General features: G+C 39.5%; 1 protein-coding gene across 1 annotated transcript in view; it reads right to left on the reverse strand.

Moving 5' to 3' along the window:
• Positions 1 to 8,138: 8,138 nt before the first annotated feature.
• grin2ca (glutamate receptor, ionotropic, N-methyl D-aspartate 2Ca) overlaps positions 8,139 to 19,357 on the reverse strand; it is a 136,795-nt gene continuing 125,576 nt past the window's right edge. Inside the window, exons 11-14 of the mRNA XM_022673735.2 lie at positions 15,708 to 15,868; positions 13,739 to 13,926; positions 12,288 to 12,520; positions 8,139 to 10,473 (exon numbers count right to left, since the gene is read on the reverse strand). Of these exons, the coding sequence (XP_022529456.2) occupies positions 8,821 to 10,473; positions 12,288 to 12,520; positions 13,739 to 13,926; positions 15,708 to 15,868 (2,235 nt within the window). The 3' untranslated portion in view covers positions 8,139 to 8,820. The remainder of the gene's footprint in view (positions 10,474 to 12,287; positions 12,521 to 13,738; positions 13,927 to 15,707; positions 15,869 to 19,357) is intronic.

Here is a 19,357-nt window from a genome sequence, read left to right on the forward strand (position 1 = left end):
TGATCGGACAGGCCAAAAAAGTGTTCAATATTTTGAATATATTCCTGTGCAGTCTTGCTGTGTTTCCTGCTGAAAAATGCCATTTAGAAGCCCGGTTATGGTAGGAGACCATTTGTGTCTTTTTTGAGCCCACCAAAAATGTAAGGTACCACTTTAAAATAAGGCTTCTTTAAAAAGGGTTTATAAAAAATTTATTAATCATTTTTCAGTGGTTTAAAATTAGGTTGTAAATGGCAAAAAAAACATTAACAAGCACTTACAATGCATTAATAGAAAGAACTACAGTGACAAACCGTGACAGTTTAGTTGTTTAATATGTTATTATATTTAAATTAATAACAGTTATTAACAGAAATGTTAATGATGACTGATGGAAAAGACAAAGTAAAATAAGCATCTAGTAGGATCTGAGGTTTAACAGAATAAATTAATGTTGGATCACTATTTGAAACACAGCAGGCTTTCTATGTATGTGTTGTAACGGCATATTAATGCTTTATAACCTAAGTAATAACCACTAAGGAACTCCTTTAAAAACTCTTCATAAAGAAGGCTTTTTTTATTTTTATTTTTGCTTTTTCTTGACCTTCAGCCCCACCTATCAGAACTGGTGAAAGAAAGACTGATGAAATGGATCCATCATGGCCTAGTTGCCAACATTTATGAACACATTTATTAATCATTTCTGGAAACTAGTTGATGTAGCCACATGTGTGCATAGATATCTTTGCCAAACCTTCTCCACCCACCAGAAAGATACCTACCTACCGTTATCTGTGTATTGCTTTGTGTTTTTGGCTCTCTGCCCACCACAAACATTGCATTTTGGCAGAACCAGTGCAGGACCACCGTTGGGAGCTGCCCTAATTGAATTGTTGTTTTTTTTTCGTCTCTCCATCCATCAATGCGGCTGCAGAAGGAGAGTACAAGGATTTGGCCCTTGAAGACCGTGCTGAGTCTGGACTTTGTGACAACCCCACGCCCACTGTTCTTTCGCTCCTTCCGTCCATCCTGGAATGCTGAACGATCAGGGCCACTGCGGGTCGGGGCTGCCGATTGGCTGGCTCCCCTGTCGCGCATCATCCTGAGAGGCCGTGATTAAACAGGCCATCCCTGTGGAGGTTAATCAGGCCGTTCAGCTGTCCTTCAGCAGGCTGACTTCCTCATCCTTCGCCCATTACTCTGTGCAGCATTATGGGAGCAGAGCTGGAACCCGTCCAGACCTCCAGCAGGGTCTGAGGAAGGGATGAGCCCACCACAGTGAGAGAGAGAGAGAAAGATAGATAGAGAGAGCGAGAGAGAGAGAGATAGAGGAATGGATGTTAGCATGTTAGCCCACCACATCACGTCTTAACACACAGTAGGGCGAGGGAGATAAGCGTACAGCCTCCACGCTCCATCAGTATCTAAACTCATTCGCCATGCCGTTGCTCCACCCGTGGGCTGCTGCTTCAAAGCAGAGGGTCAACGCTTGTTTGTTTTCTCAGTTCTTCAGTTCTGAAGGATGGTACTGTTCTTCAAAAGGACAGTCTTAGATTTTCTAGAGCACTGAAAACTTTCCCAGAGAATGTATTTCATTTACTTGCCACTGGAATTACTTCAGCAAACCTTTGTCAAGGACTACAATACAGAGTAAAACTGTCCAGAAGCCTTATTTCAACCATACCCAGTAGTGGTGTCAAATTTTCAAGGATTGAAGAAATCTGTGGTGGACCATCCCATAGTGGAAACTGTGTGATTGTTTTATGGTCAGAAGAATCAGGATTCCTAAAGTGTTTTTGAAAAAGGACCATTCAGATTGTTATCAGCAAGATGTAAAAGACATGGTCTTTTATTGGTATTGGGTTGTGTTAGTGTTAGTGCACTTCTTGAATGCAACGTTAATGCAGAGAAGTACACTGAGACAATATGCTGCAGACATGACAAAGGTATGACTGTGAACAAGAGGGTATGGGTATTGGATTGGTCTGCCTGCAGTTTCGACATTTCCCCAACAGAGAATAAGGCAACAACCTGGAATATTTCATTACATGTGGATATACAGTAGCAACCTAAAGTTTGGATATAGCTCCTTTCATTCAATATACAACTATTCTTTTAACAAAAAAGTGTTAAACAAACCAGAATATGTTTTAAACTTTAGATTCTTCTAAGTAGCACATTTATCTTTGAAGATAGATCTGCACACTCTTGGTATTTTAATCTCAGTTTCTTTATGAGGGTGAGTCACTTGGAATAGTTTTCTCAGGAGTTTCTGGAGGTGCTGAACGATAGTTGCTACTCATCCCAAATCACCAGGGATTAGGGAATTGTGAAGGACAGACACTGTTACTGTTTACTACGTAATTCCATATCTGTCCTTTAAATGTTTGGTAACACTTTACTTGGATGGTCCATTTGATGGCCTCTTTGATGCTCAACTGACGTTCAACTAACATTCAACTACATGTCTATTAAATACAAATGAACTAAAAGGTGAAAGTAAACAATTCTCTATTAAATATAGCCCTACATTAAACTCTAACCCAAACTCTAATCTTAACATTTTAGGATTGGGTTTATGTTTAGATTTTAAGCTTAGGTTAAGGTTAGAATAAGGGTTAGGTGTAGGGTTAGATTTTATGGTTGATTAAGGGTTAAGGTTAGGGTTAGGTGTAGGGTTAGATTTTAGGGTTGATTAAGGGTTAAGGTTTGGGTTAGGTGTAAGGTTAGGTTCTATTTTGAATTATTTACATTCAACATAGGGTTAAGTTCAATTTAATGGACATTCAATTCAGTGTCAGTGAATGTCAGTTAAGCATCAACAAGGCCATAAAATGGACCATCCAAGTAAACTGTTACCAAATGTTTTTATGTCTTTAATATTAATCTACAATGTAGAAAATAAATTAAACGAGGAAATGTTAAACATATTGAATGAGAAGATGTGTCCAAACCTTTGACTGGTACTGGATATTGACAAATAAAATTATCAAAAGTTTAGCAGATCATGTGTGAAATATCTGGGGTTCATACAGTCTGAAATTAAAAAACAACTCCCATTTTTGTCCTATCTTTGGGCCAACATTTTTCAGAGGTACCTTTTCCATCATATATTGCATCACTGTACAGCTCTGAAAAAAATAAGAGACCACTTAAAATTGACAAGTTTATTTGATTTTACTAAATTGAACAATTTGAACCTCTGGAATATAATCAAGAGGAAGATGGATGATCACAAGCCATCAAACCAAACTGAACTGCTTGATTTTTGCAACAGGAGTGACGGCATAATGTTATCCAAAAGCAGTGTGTAAGACTAGTGGAGGAGAACATGCCAAGATGCATGAAAACTGTGATAAAAACCAGGGTTATTTCACCAAATATTGATTTCTGAACTCCTAAAACTTTATGAATATGAACTTGCTTTCTTTGCATTATTTGAGGTCTGTAAACTCTACATCTTTTTTGTTATTTCGGCCATTTCTCATTTTCTGCAAATAAATGCTCTAAATGACGATATTTTTATTTGAAATTTGGAAGAAAGATTGTCTGTAGTTTATAGAATAAAACAACAATGTTCATTTTACTCAAACGTACACCTATAAATAGCAAAATCAGAGAAGTAACATTAAATGAGCCGTCTATTTTTTGTGTATATATTGAGTATATGATGTAGCAGGTTGGTACACATGTCTACATATTTCCTCTAGGCTGGGTTTGACTTACGGTGTTCTCCCTATAACTGATACATAACTGCAGTTCAACAGCAGCAGCAGCAGCAGATCTGCAAATGTAATCATTTTTTTTTTTTGCTCTGGGTGGGTGTGAATAGTAATGCGTGGAGCGCTATGCAGAAGGAATCAAGAGTGAAATTGTATTCATAAAATATTTCCCCCAGGTCATATATAATCTCCGCCGGTATTTCACTTAGAATAGTGGGGTTGGGTTCTGCAGGTACTGGGTTTCTGTGTGAATCAGCTTTCTCAAAAACTCAAGAATGATGGAGCAAAAGCTGTTAATTAAAAAGCGAAATGAATGAAATCGGTCAGGGAGTTAGCCTTTTTTATTTTAAGGTTTGATTTCTGGGATTTGATCAGCTGTGAAATATTTCTCACACTTATTAGAGTGCCAGAGCATTAATCTCTCTTTGTTCAGCTGAAAATCGGTTTCAGAGACGGCTGCCCAGTCGCAGTTTCACCCATTTCTCAGGGATGGCGGGGTACAGCTGACAACATACTGCGCCGCAGATAAGATGGCACCTTTCTCTGTGTATCCATCAACCCATAAAGGCCTTCTGAAACATTGGCCTGGGTTTTATATTAGGTTCTTCTGGTCCACTGCAGAATGTTCAGCATGACTTTGCTTGAGCACAGCTTTAACTGAAAAATGCAACACTCTCATACTGTAGCTGATTCATTGAAAACATTGAAAGAAGTTTGCCACCTGGATTTAAGTAAGTAAATAATGTGGTGTTGATGCTGCAGTTGGTCTGCAGGTCTAGGTTCAGCAACAGTATGTGCTGAAAGAATGAGATCAGCTGACTACCTGAATATACTGAATATAGAGCAGGTTATTCCATCAATGGATTTTTTCTTCCCTGATGAACACGGACATATTCCAAGATGACGATGTCAGGATTCATGGGTCTGGAATTGTGAAAGAGTGGTTCGAGAAGCATGAGATCATCATTGGATTTCACACATGGATTGAGAGAGTTCACCACAGGGTCCAGACCTTAACTTTATTGAGAATCTTTGGGATGTGCTGGATGGAGAAGCGCTGCTTTGTGCAGTGGTCAGACTCTACCATCATCAATGCTGCTGCAAGATCTTGGTGAAAAATTAATCCAGCAACACTGGATTGAAGTAAACCTTGTGACACTGCAGAAGCTAATTGAAACAATGTTACAGGGAATGTGTGCTGCAATCAAAGCTAAAGGTGGTCCAACAAAATATTAGAGTGTTTGACCTATTTTTGGTGTAGACTTTTTTTTTTTTACAAGCAGCATATATGTTCATATATGTTCATGAAGTTCTTTGCACAAAGTCTCTCACATTAAGATATTTTACCAACTTTATTCCTCTTTTATGCTCTGTCATTTTATGCATATGAGCTGTTGCTGGCCATGCCGTGGTTACGCTGAGCATTTACCACACGTTAGTGTTAGCTTGTGCTATATGGAAAAAACATGAACAAGATAGTTCATACTTAACTGCAGTAGAAACACAAAACTGACTATTTGAAAGTACTTACCTCTAACTCATATGCATAGTAGGTTACAGATCCCTCCGTCAGTCAGAGTCTGCTGGCTAATCCTGCTGTGTACTGGATCTGGTTGAGGTTCTTAACCAAAAAGACTGAAAAGGCATTTCTTCAACTGATCTAGTGGGTGAGGCTTTGGTGGGGGTTGTCTGCCAGGGGGGGGGGGGGGGGGGGGGTTCTATGCAGGTTTCCCTTATTGTCACGTCATCCAAACAGTTCATAAAAGCCTATGATGATTCCTGACACCAAACTCTTTTAGCTGATTGACAAAAAAAGAATGGATGGATTTTTTTCCAGCTTGAAGTGTTCAATGACCTTAAAATAATAGCACGATATTTAAGCAGTAATACACTCAAGGTTCGTGCTATAACGTGTAATATTGGCACTGCTATTACACGTTATACTCATTCTGAATATTGGCACTACCAATAGCAGTGCCAATATTACACATTATAGTCATTCTGAATATTGGCACTACCAAAAGCTGTGCCAATATTACACGTTATACTCATTCTGAATATTGGCACTACCAAAAGCAGTGCCAATATTACACGTTATACTCATTCTGAATATTGGCACTACTCTTTATAGTAGTATAGTATTACACATTATAGTCATTCTGAATATTGGCACTACCAATAGCAGTGCCAATATTACACATTATAGTCATTCTGAATATTGGCACTACCAATAGCAGTGCCAATATTACACATTATAGTCATTCTGAATATTGGCACTACTAATAGCAGTGCCAATATTACACGTTATAGCACGAACCTCGAGTGTATTACTGCTTAAATATCATGCTATTATTTTAAGGCCTTATCGCCCACCCCTAGTGTACAGTATAACATTAGTCATAAAGTTATGTAGGGAATCTTGTGTCTGCCACAAAAGCCAGGAATGAGTTAATAAAACTATACCTTATCTCAGCAACAACCTCATGTCCCCTACATCAGTATGTAGCGGTAACCTTGACGCTATAGATAATGTAAACAGTAATCACAGCCAGGCTGAATGTCAAAGTTTGAGTCCACATCACCCCCGTTTGACTTTTAAATGGCGGTGCACACTCTACTGTCTCTATTTGGGGCTTGATGGATGGCTGTTGATATCATCCTGTGCTAGTTGCCCTCGCGCTGTGATATTATATCTGCATGCATTGAATCATTCATCAGGGAGAAAGATCTCCTGCTTCCCCATCAATCCTGCTGCAGCGACAGAGAGAACACACCAACGCTGATCACATGACTCGCCTTCCAACGTTTCTTCAGCCACACTCGCTCGCCTTAGTAAATACAGCCTTGAGAAGTGTGTAGTTTAACCCTCTATGGCAGCGATTCTTAATTGGTGGGTTGGGACAAGCTTGTAAAAAAGAAATAAATAAAAAAACATAAAAAATAATTAATGCTGAATATGAATTTGTACTCATCTTTCATAATGGGTAAAAAAAAAGGTCCAGCGGTCTAAAGCGCTGCCACTATGAGCGGGAGGTCGCAGGTTCGAACCTCCGCTCATGCAGCTTTGCCATCAAGCTGTCGGCACTCAGAGGGAGCACAATTGGCCCTGCTCCCTCCGGGTGAGTAGATGGCGCTCTCTCTCCCCACATCACTCCTAGGGTGATGTCTGCAGGACAGGACGTCTGTGAGCTGATGTATCAGAACCGAGTTGCTGTGCTTTTCTCCGAGCACGCTGTGATGCTGCTCGGTAATGCTGCATCAGCAGCAGCTTGAAAAGAATCGGTGGCTGGCTTCACATGAATCGGAGAAGCGTTGTGTTAGTCTTCACCCTCCTGGTGTGTTGGGGCATCACTAGTGATAAGGGGGGAGTCCTAATGAGTGGGTTGGGTAATTGGCTGTGTAAATTGAGGAGAAAATAAAGTTTGAAATAAAATTATAAAGAAAAAAAAAAAGAGACAGAAAGAGTTTGTTACTAATGTACTCTGAATGCAGAGATGTTCAGAGAATTGAATGTCTAATATCAAATTTCTAATTTTGTGGCCTTATTTATTTTGTGCAGTTTTGCTATTTAATTAAATTTTTTATTTAGTTATGTAGTTGTCATGTTCCTTCTATTTTTGTCTTTTAAGAGAAAAAAGCTCTTAAATTTTCTCTTTGCATCCATATGTGTTTAAATTATTTTTTCCAAAATACATGTTCTTAGTTTGTATTCTATAAAAGTGGGTCCCCATAAGAAAATGTGGGTCCCAGGCTAGGGAAGACCCATTGAGGACCCCTATAAGGTCTATGGCGTGAATTACAGTATATGTTTTGTAAGGAAAATTTTAGAAAACCTTTAGGGTCCCTACAGTACATACTGGATAGTAGTTAACTTAAGTTCAGATTTTGACCTATGATAACAAGCTGATAATCTCAATCAGGTGTTTCAGAGCAAGGAGACCCCCAAAACGTGCAGGTTACACATCTGGATTAAAATATCATATATCTTTCACTATTAATATATTTTCATGATGGAAATATCTATCACTTTACTTGCCGTGTACGTTAATATAATATATAATAATCTCTAATATAAGTATAACATGGAGCATAATTGACCTTACTCTCTTTGACCCCATTAATTAGTATTATGCTAGCCAATGAACAGATAGCATTCTCAAGTGAACAAGTGGTCAGCTGTCCAATGCCGTTATGTTAGCAGCAACACTGTTAACTGTGTGTAAAAAAAAAGGCGACAGTAAGTGAGAATTAGCCATTTTATAAATAATAATAATAATATTTAATTTTATTATGTAATTACTATATTACTATTTGACCATACATACCTTTTGTACCTTTGAGGGTACATTACCTGTACACTGTTTGTACCATGGGGAACCTTCTGACATACAACTGGATAAATAAACAATTGGACAGAAAACGCAACAGAACCCATTCCAAAAGGCTCGTCAAGCCACTGGTTTGTTTATTAAACAGTGAAATTTTTGTGGAAATACAGATGACGGAATCAGTTGAAGTGTTAGAATCTGCAGTCTCAAAATCCACATCACATCATCGGAGCGAGTAAAAAGCCTCAAACGGACGGATCTCGCAAAATCCTGGGCTTACAAAATTTTGGAAGACATTTTTTTCTGAGTGGTTGATTTTTATAAAATTCTGCGGTGCTTTTGTTCGGTTACGACTTCAAAATTTGCAGAATGAATGAATGAATGAATGAATTTAAACCTTGAAGTCTAGAGCTGCCTCGCTACCTGCTCCTTCTGTTCGTCTGTGGAGAGTAACTGTAATCGTGTGATCGTGGCCTTTAAAAACCTGTTTAAATAATTTATAAGCTCCATTTCTTTATATATTAAGAATGATTCGATATTGTTTACTTCTTTAGCATTTAAAGTATACTGATGTCCCAGCAGTAATCACATAGTCATGCCCTCTCCCCCATTCCCTGCTGCCCCCTAAAGATTATTGCACTGAGAATATCACGTCTAGTCCACCTTCGTTCAGTACTGCTTAGATTTTTGCTTTAGATTGGAAGGCTGTTTGGCTGTTCCAGGCAATTCCCCCTGTAAGTTCTTAGGGAGACAGGTCTCTGAGGGTTGACGCACCTATACAAGGAGCCTCAGACCTCAGACTCCAGACTAGACACTCTGCCCCAGGGCTTTGGCACATAGGGACTATTCACCCGTCGCGCCACCAAAACCTGCCTGCGGTCCCTGTTCCCGGAGGAAGCCGGTAACGTGTGCATTGGCTGCAGCGGTGGCTCGTCACGTGAGCGTCCAGCACCCTCGTAGCCTACGAAAGCATTGTTTTGGTACATTACAGGCCTGCTACCTAACCGGGGTACCAGGGCGACGTTATCCGGGCAGTGGTTGACGCAAGGGAACAGGTGGCACATGTCTTTGGAGGGATCGTAGAAGTGTGTGGGTCCTTGTGCCACTGGACCCACATATACTGGAAGGTCAGTATAAGAGTTCAGGTAGGTGGAGTAATGTCTGTGCACTACGGTTGAAGATGACCGTCGTAGAGCCGCTGCATTCTGGAGGATCGCCTCCCGGTACGAGGGAAGGCGAGTGGACTGGGAGTGCTTGAGCTTGTGGGGTTTGTACGGGTAAGAACCCATGTGGGCTGGGTCCAGGTAGGCCGGTTCCACCGCCATGTTGTAGCAGAGGTTGTTGCCAGTGCTGCCGTACATCTTCGATGGCTTGGGATTGGCTACAACGACGCGAGGAAACAAGTCGGGCATGGTGATGCGAGTTGAGGACGATGCAGAAGTGGAGGGCTTTTCGTCGATATGGCGAATCCTGTCGCCGCCCCATGTGGCTCTGAGGAAAGAGGCGCGACGGTTCAACTTCTCCTTGCCCAGCAGAGGAACGTCATCCATGTCTGGCTCCAGGTACGGCTTCATGCAGGAGTTGCAGCTAGCAGCTGCAGCTGGCCTCTGGTAGTGGCTGCCCATGCAAGGGGTGGTATGCGCATGGTTTTCCAAGAGGTGATTGGCTCTAAGTTCGGCTAGGCAAGACGTCGGTTCATCGTAGTCGTTCCTGCGACGGGTTTCTGGGGATGGAGCCACATAGCTGTGGGACCTCTTCTTGCGGCCAAGACCTTCGCCGTACAGTTTCTGGCTCTCGGGAGGTTCCTGGTGTTCTACGTAGATGTCAGGGACGTGGAATGTGCGATAGGGGAAAAAAGGGGATGTTGTTTGATGGCACGCCTGGTTGTCCATGTACAGCCTGTTGCTGTGGTGGGGTTTGGGAGCTGTTGGGGGCGGTGGGTCCCTCATAGCAATGTGTGGACTGCTTAGACTGGAAATAGGGAGTGTGCGTTCATATATATGATGGTGACTGGTCCTTGCAGGTAGAGTATAGCGTAGAGGGGTCGGTCTTGTCACGACCCGGGGCTTCTCGAGCAAGGGCTGGGTGGTGCTGTCTCCGTAATGCAGGGGGAAAGTGGCAGTCAGGGCCCTCTGGGCATATGGTATGTGGTTGTCTGTGACACTGGAGATGTAGGGCAAGCGGCCATGACTGGCATCAGTGCTTATCAAGCGGGTCGGAAGACAAGGCTTAGTAGGATCTGGACCTCGGCGGCTCCAGTGCTCGATGGTCTTTGTGGCGTTGTCCAGGGAGTTCTCCACTCTGGCAGAGGATACGATGTCCTTGGCTGTCTTGAGCATCTTCAGCATGTTGGCCTGGGTGTAATTGGTGGTGATGTCTGGGCTCTGCATGCTTCCATTGTGGTCGGTTTCCTCCACGCCGTTGAAGCAGCTGTAGATTCCCTGCAGAGGAGCAAGAAAAGAAAAATTGGAATCTTGTGTCTATAAGACTCTACGGTCACATTCATACCATGCGTCATAAGAAGTGTTTATAACATATGCAATCTCATTCATAAAAAAGTGTTACTAAAAGGACAGGATCCCAATGTACCAATGCCTTCAAATATGCATTACCATTACTTCCACTGCGGCTGTATTGAATCATATGAATCAAATCCACTATGGTGATTTATTCACTTTGATCATATCACATCATCAACATTCTCCCTGCCTGTTCATTTGACAAATGGTAAAAGCATGGACTTATCTGGGGAACTATCAGAGGTAAACTACGTCCCGTATAGAAGAGCATGGAGGTGTTTATTGGCATTCTGACTTTTTTTGCTTCTGAAAATCAGCATTTATTAAAACAAGCAAATCGAAGCAAATCTAAAAAAGCTGACCCTGCAGTTTCATCTGTTTTCTGTTTAACAGATTTCACTCTTACATTCAATCTTACGCTGGAATGCCTAATCTAATCTCACCTTATCTTAGTCAGTGTTTTCAGGTGATGGTCTTAATGAGGCTATTAGTATTCCATTTTGAAAATACAACATCTAACAGAAATGGAAATATTTTCATCCTCTTTCTTTAATTACGTCTAATCATACTTTCGGCCTTATCTTACACCCTGAGCAAGGTGTCTGTGTTTATCTAGTATCTAGTGGGCTAGTTTGAAGGAAAAGCACTCATCTTCTGATGTATACAGCATATCTGTATCTGGGAGCCCATTTATTTAAACATTATTATTCTGTAATTAAATATTAATACCATAAATAGTGGTTTTAAGTCAAAGCACTTATTAAAATATTTCCCTTATATAAATCATTACTGATAAAAGTCTGATATCTGGTAGATCTATTATTCAACGCATCATTTGGTAAATCAGGGCATAATGATGGTTAATCAGGTTCAACCATGTTCAATAATAGTAATACTAGAAATTGCTTTCCATGTTGACCGCACGTATATGGCTACCAGTGATGTTATGGGACCACAAGGGGTTATGTGACACTGACTCTAGACTTGATAAAACACAGTGGATCAACACCAGCAGATGACATGTTTCTCCAAACCATCACTGATTGTAGAAACTTCACACTAGACCTCAAGCAGTTTGGACTGTGTGTCTCTTCACTCTTCCTCCAGACTCTGGTTCCTTGATTTCCAAATGAAATGTAAAATTTACTGATGGTCAGTGATGGATTGGAGAGATATGTCATCTGTTGGTGTTGATCCACTGTGTTTTCTTATCAAGTCTAAAGTCAGTGCAGTTTTCTTTTCCCGGAAATTCTTACAGCAGCACTTCATGATTCCCTCTGCTGACAACTTTTATGGAGATGGGGATTTCATTTTCCAGCAGGACTTGGCACACTGCCCACACTGACAAAATACCAATTAGTGTTATATAATATTCTCATTTGGGTTTTAATTGGCTGTAACCCATTATTATCAACAATAAAAGAAATAAACGCTTAAAATAGATCATGCTTTGTTTAATACATCTATATAATATATGAGTTTCACATTTTGAACTGAATTACTGAAATAAAGTAACTTTTCAATGATATTCTATTTTTTTTTAATGTACTAGTATATTGGGATGGATGATTTTCAGTGGACAGAAAGAAAGCTGGCAAGCCAGAGCACAGAGTGATTTTTTTTTACATATAAATTATTGTTTTTGTGTTCAGGTTCAATTTGAGTTAAATGATAAATTGTTTAAGACCAATAAAAACAGTCTAATTAAAATGAGTGGAACTGCAGAAAGCACTCACTCTGCTGATGGCCAGTAGGAAGTCCAGGCGTTCGGATCTGCGTACAGAGTGGCGGAGCTTCCAGTAGAGCAGGTGCTCCCAGGCGAAGACCAGCAGGCTGAGGCCCATGGCCACTAGCAGCATGTAGAACACTCCTGCCATGTTGTCTATATCCAGCTTGGAGCTCATCACTTCCTTCTTCTCGTTTCGGCAAATCCCTGTCAACCACACCGTCTGCAGCTTCTGAGTGTCGCCTGCAACACATATAACACTCATATATTATATATAATAATGTATATATTAATATCCACACACACTGGAAACATGAGAAACATGAGGAAACATGCATTACTATCCATTTAATTGTAAAGGTATTTATTTAATTTGAATGATGATGCAATGAAAACAAAGCTGAACTGCTTGAAAATTTACACCAGGAGTGGCATAAGCTTCCCAAAAGCAGTGTGTAAGACTGGTGGAGGAGAGCATGCATGCCAAGATGCATGAAAGCTGTGATTAAAAATCAGGGTTGATTTCTGAACCCTTAAAACATTAGTATTTTTGTTTCCAAATAAATATCAACTTGTTTTCTTTGCATTATAATGATGATGATGATTATATGAACACATTTCCCATATTTCAATAAATATTATTAATAGTATCTATCATGCCCACACAACCTCGGAAATGGAAACTCCTTTCATCAGGCTTCCACTATCACACTATCTGGCTTCACTCATATTCCCATAATTCATATTTCCTTACCACAAGCACACATTTTTCTGCTTTAGTTGGCTTTAAAGGTTCAGTAACAAAAATGGCAAATTATTTTTTGCTTTGTTGGTACTGTAAACTGTAAAAGTATGAAATAAATTTTATTAAGTACAACAAAAGACATACAGGGGTTTGACAATGAAACTGAAACACCTGGTTTTAGACCACAATAATTTATTGTCCCGACGGACAGTTCTGGTTGTTTTATGTTTTTTGGATACAATCCAGGTTAGCACCCGAACATCCCTTTCAGACAGCTTCCTCTTACAGAGTCCACAGTTAATCCTGTTGGATGTGGTTGGTCCTTTTTGGTGGTGTGCTGACATTACCCTGGATACCGTGGCTCTTGATACATCACAAAGACTTGCTGTCTTGGTCACAGATGCTCCAGCAAGACGTGCACCAACAATTTGTCCTCTTTTGAACTCTGGTATGTCACCCATAATGTTGTGTGCATTGCAATATTTTGAGCAAAACTGTGCTCTTACCCTGCTAATTGAACCTTTACACTCTTTACGCTCTTACTGGTGCAATGTGCAATTAATGAAGAATGGCCACCAGGCTGCTCCAATTTAGCCATGAAACCTCCCACACTAAAATGACAGGTGTTTTAGTGTCATTGTCCAACCCCTGAATTTAAAACTATACATAGAGCTCTTTAAGCAGAGAACTGCAGTGACCTGTATCATCTTGCTTACCGTCTGCAAGGAACTGAAGGAGGGCGAGGTCAATGGGCCGTTTCCAGCGGGACCCTTTTTGTAAGGCAATGCCGTAGCCAGTAGTGGCGAAAACCTTGCCACTGCCGATAGTTACCAGTTTACAGCCCTCATCTTTACCAGCCATGTAGTTCAGCACAGCTGCGTCGTAAATGAAGGCATCAAGTTTCCTGTATAGAAAAAATAAGATATTATCATTCTATACAATTTATATAAATTAAACAATATGTGAAACATAAAGTATCAGTAAAAGCTTGGATACACCTTAAATGCAGTACTTTTTATTTATTTGAAAAAAAAAAAAAAAAATCAGCATTGAGGATTAATATTAATGTCATCCAAACGTGAAATGCAGAATATACAGTACCACTCTAAAATAAAACTTTAATGAAGGTTTATAAATTGTTTATGAATCAGATTAATTATGATTATTGATTATGTTGTAAATTATTAAAAAAAACATTGATAAGCAGTTACAACACATTATTTGAAAAGGCCACAGTGATCTGTTGTTAAGTAATTTAATTCAATTTAATTTAGTAAATAGTTTATAGTTTTAATTTATTTATAGTAAATAGTTAAACATACACATAAATTAATGACATGCTTTAATGCTGATTCATTTCTTTATGGAAAACCCAAAGAAAGATCAGTATCTGGAAAGATCTGAGGTTTGACAGTATAAATGAGTGTGGAATTAATATTTTGCAAATTTTCAACTCACTGCCATTTCTATTCATGTGTTGTTATATAATTATTAACTGTTTGATAAAGGGTTTAGTTTATTAATAAATTAGTAAAGTTTTTCATAAACCATTTATAAACCTTTATAAAGGTAGTCTTATTTTAAAGTGGTACCGAATATCCTGTGAAGCATTTAGGTGCTCTTATCTGGGGTGCTGTTAGCTTGCGGCTTCTGAGGCTGGTAACTCTGATAAACTTGTCCTGTACAGCAGAGGAAACTCTTGGTCTTCCTTTCCTGGGGCAGTCCTGATGAGAGCCAGTTTCATCATAACATTTTTGATCATCTTTTTGAAATGCGACTGGGTTTGAGGATACTTGTCCTTCAAAGTTCTTGAAATGTTTTAGATTGACTGACCTTCATTTCTTAATAAGTATTTTTTTTTTAGTTAAGTAGTTCTTGCTTCTCATAGTACGAATAAGAACATTACACAAATATATCTATTTACTGAGTGCCTGTAACTCTACCTCTTCACAACTTTACAACTGATGCTCTCAAACACATTAAGAGACAAGAAATTCAAGTAAATAACTCTTGACAAGTTCAGCACAGCTGTTAACTGAAAGCTTATTAATTACAAGTGTCTGTAGGTCATAAAGCTGACTGAGAAAACGCAGCTAAGATGTGCAAATCTGTCTAATCTAAGCAAGAGTACCTACTTTTATTTTTATTTCTATTTATTTCCCATTTACTCCCCATTTAATTAGGCCAATTGTCCCACCCATTCAGCTGCTGCTACTCAGCTGTATATTCCCAATCACTAGTGATGCCAAAACACAAAATACTGCCTCTTTTTGAACTGTTGCTGATGCAGCATTACCGAGTAGCGTCACAGCGAGCTCAGAGGAAAGCGCAGCAACTCGGTTCTGATACATCAGCTCACAGATGCCTTGTGCTGATCCACATCACCCTAGAAGTAATGAGGGGAAAGAGCGAGAGATAAAAACCCAGAGAGAGCAAGGCCAATTGTGCTCTGTCAGGGCTCCAGCAGCTGATGGCAAGCTACATGACCAGGATTCAAACCAGTGATCGCTGGATCATAGTGGCAGTGCCTTAGTCTGGTGGACCAGAGGTGCTATAGTTTGGATGACTTTAGTATTAATCTACAATGCAGAAAAAATGGTATTAATGAAAAAACACTAAATTTAAGCTGTATCCAAACATTTAACTGGTACTGTATGTCTAGTATTTCAGATCAGGATTACATACCCAGTCTTGAGGCTGTTCAGAGCGTCCTCCACACCCTTCTGATTATATTTGACCATGTGGGAATGCATCTCGGGGTAGTTACTGCGTATATTTCTCTCCGTGCTGCCGTTAGGAACTGTACCAAACCGAAAGGGTGGATACTGCTCCTGCGGTTTCTGAAACTGAGGTAGACAAGATACAAACTACACGTTAGAGAGACAAACATGACGTGGGATTTTACAGGAAAAAAAGCGAATTGACCTTGTTTAAACCTGGAGAATCCCGCCTGGCTTTGGTTTGAAAACACTGCGCTGTTGGAGAAAGATTGATTTTACACTCCAAGCTGCATTTCTGCACATGGATTTACTTTAAATTTACTTTTGCATTCACTCTTTCATCGAAGGATTCTCAGGATTCTGTATCTCTGAACTTCGTACGTGACCCGCCAATCTAAATCCTGCCAGTGGTGAGAATTTAACCAGGCTTAATCCTTAGAGCAGAAACAAATCTAATATAGAGATAAAAATCAGGCTGAAGAGAGCCGGACATTATATCTTTAGTCTCTCTGCCCCCGAGAGCTGCTCAGTCAATTAACTGGTCAGCTAAGGTTACGCTCTCAATAATTTCTCTCCTTGTTAATTCCAACAGCCGTATCTGCGATTGGGCCACACAATGAACAGAAATGAGCTCTGCTGCAAGGCCTACAGCTCCGAGACTTTTCAATATTGCTTTCTTTTGCTTTTGTCGCTACTTAAAATGAGCTCATTTTGAGCCCTTGTTCTTCATTTGCTTGCATTGCTGATGTACCCAGAGAAAGTACCCATAGACTGTTGCTTGTAAGGGTATATAATACTACAACAGCGATAGATAGAAAAGCAAAATGACCTCCTTAATTAAAATGCATACGTTATCAAACAGGGTATTATATATGTTTATAGCACTTTTATAACACTTGTCGTGGAAATCGACAAAGACAGTCAACGAGCCGGGATGCCAAAAAGAGAAGGTTTTTATTTTGAAGTTGCAAAAGGAAAAGCAAAGCAATGAATGAAAATGAAAAAAGTCAGGAAAGATCGGAAAAAAGCCCCTTTCTGTGTCGACTGGGCATTTTTATACAGTCCTCGTTCATACATGAGGTAATGTCCACGTGATCTGTTTGGAACAGGTCCCTACCAGATATAAAAAGAGGAACAGAAAACTGCACGTACAACAGAAGATAAGCTTTTTTAGGAGAGAATAATTCACAAATCAGAAAACTCTTTTTTACTCTGACAAGACAGTTTCCAGGCAAACTTAATTTTCCATTCCTTGAGGAGAGAATAATTCATAAATCAGAAAACACCATTTGCTATGACCCGCTAGTCTCCAGGCAGAACTCAATTTTCATCTCTTTAGGCCTCAAATCTGAGCCTGTATGTCCCAGGAGCAGAGAATACACAGTTCACATAAAATCAATGATAACATACTGATTGAATGATTAACAGGATGAATATTGAATGATTAACAGTAATAATCAGTATAATTGATTATGAATACATGAAGTAAATCAGGAATACATGGAATAAATGTTGATTTTCCCCCACATTTCCCCCCTTTTAATCAAAAATTTTCATTTTGATTAAACAATAAGAAAAAAATAATAATAATAATAATAATAATTTTCAACACATAAATGCTGATTACAATGATATCTGTGATGGTCAAATGCACAATGTCCTGCTGTTGTCCTGCTCCCAGAGCAACAAGGAAAAAAATACATGAAAATCATCGTCTATAGTGGTTTGGCTTCCTTTTTCTCGTAGACTACCTCAGCCCCACGTACGAAGAGCTTTATTCTGGTTCTTGATGTTTGCAATATCAGTGAATGAAAAGTATGAGTTGGTGTGTGATAAGACTATGTGTGTTTTTAATGAGATGTGTTTAAGAGTCTCTGTATGTAGTGTACTTTGACGCAAACGAAACGTTGCTGAATGAGTTACTTCCTCAATTTCGCTCCTCGGTCACAGCCAGGCACTGACGCCCCTGCTGTGTGCTGTCTGCTGCTGTGGGCAATTTCAGCTGCCCCTCCTTCCTGCTGCGGCCTTCGTCTGAGTCAGACGATTCAGCTTCTGCTCTCTCGTCTCCTCCTGATTTCAGTTAGCGACCTCTGCGCTGCGTTGTTCTCTCAGTCACCTGGAAAGGCTCAATCCCGCTATGCTCGTTCCCCTTTCGTGCGCAATGGCGGAGTAACCCTCACTCTGTGTCTGGACTGGTCCACCTTTGCACCACGTTCTCCTTCTCCCCCTGTGTAAACAGATCTGAAACGAGACTTTTGTATTCATTATAATCATGTTTAAGGTTCTCTATTCATTTTGGAAGTCTGTTAAGGGGTCCTCCATGTCTCCTTCCTGCAAGTTAAAATACATGGTTAAAATACATTTATCACACTTAACTTGAGCTCTAATTTCCCCTTGGAAGTTAATTATTTCATATTTAAATTTTGTCTGTGCACAGATTTCAGCCCAATTTTGTTTTCTTACCTTCTTCGGTTGTCCTTATTTTCAGTTATACTCGATCATGATCTTTTACTGTCAAAAGTGCTTTAAATCCCTAACATTTAGTCATTTTCAAATTTTAAATTGCAACATTTAATTATCATCACCATTAATTACTGGCTTTTACCTTACTTTTGTTCACATCCCTTTCCCTTTCAGTGTAACTGCTTCCCCATGGCTATAACTAATCTCTTATAGCCAAATTAGCTTTTACAAACACCTAGTTTACCACTAGACACACACTATGTCTCATGCACACACACAAACACACACACACAACTTCACCCACACAAGTACACATAAACAAACTCAAACACTTCTACTTCCACTCTCACAAACACTACCAAAGTTAAAGATCACACACCTCAATTCTGCACCATCATTGTACAGACCATATTTTACTGCTTCACAGCCCAAAGCTGCTGCTTTAAACGCACCTGCTGTTAAACCTACCACTGAATGCTTCCTGCATATCTTCTTATATTGTATTGATAATACTACATAGATAATAAATAAGGAACAAACATATGGAAATATATCTGAATCATGTTTATTATCATTGCTCCATGCAAACTTTTGATGATCAGCTGCTCTATTCTCCCATTCATCTCCACACTGATTGATAGAATATCAGGGCCCAAAGTTTTACACTCTGCACAAACTACACATAATGTAGCTTCTGTGTCAGGAATGGGTCCATGTTGATGTACTGGGCTTTCTTGGGTTACTCTTGCTTTAACTTTTGCCTCACCGCTTGTGGCTATATTATTTTACCTGCCACTTTAATTTTCTGCGGTGTGCTATTTATTAAGAAAATATGTTTCTGACCTTATTCAGTTCCCAAGATTTTTATAAAGCCTTGATTTCTATATTTAGTTGATTTTATTTAGTGCTTTAAGAATTTTGATAAGTGGAACGTGATTATTTTTCTCTGTATCAATCGCTCCATTACAGACAATAATATTATCAATATTAATAAACACAGATGTTATGCTTTGCTTTGTCCACGTTATTATAGCAAGTAAATCCGAGCAATGCTTTACATTTACTTTTCAATATTTTCAATATGTATTTATGCATATACAATGCCAAGCAGATTGCTTTTCACAATTATCAACAATACATATATTTCCTTAA

This window comes from Astyanax mexicanus, chromosome 19, assembly GCF_023375975.1.
Source record: "Astyanax mexicanus isolate ESR-SI-001 chromosome 19, AstMex3_surface, whole genome shotgun sequence".
NCBI classification, from domain to species: domain Eukaryota; kingdom Metazoa; phylum Chordata; class Actinopteri; order Characiformes; family Acestrorhamphidae; genus Astyanax; species Astyanax mexicanus.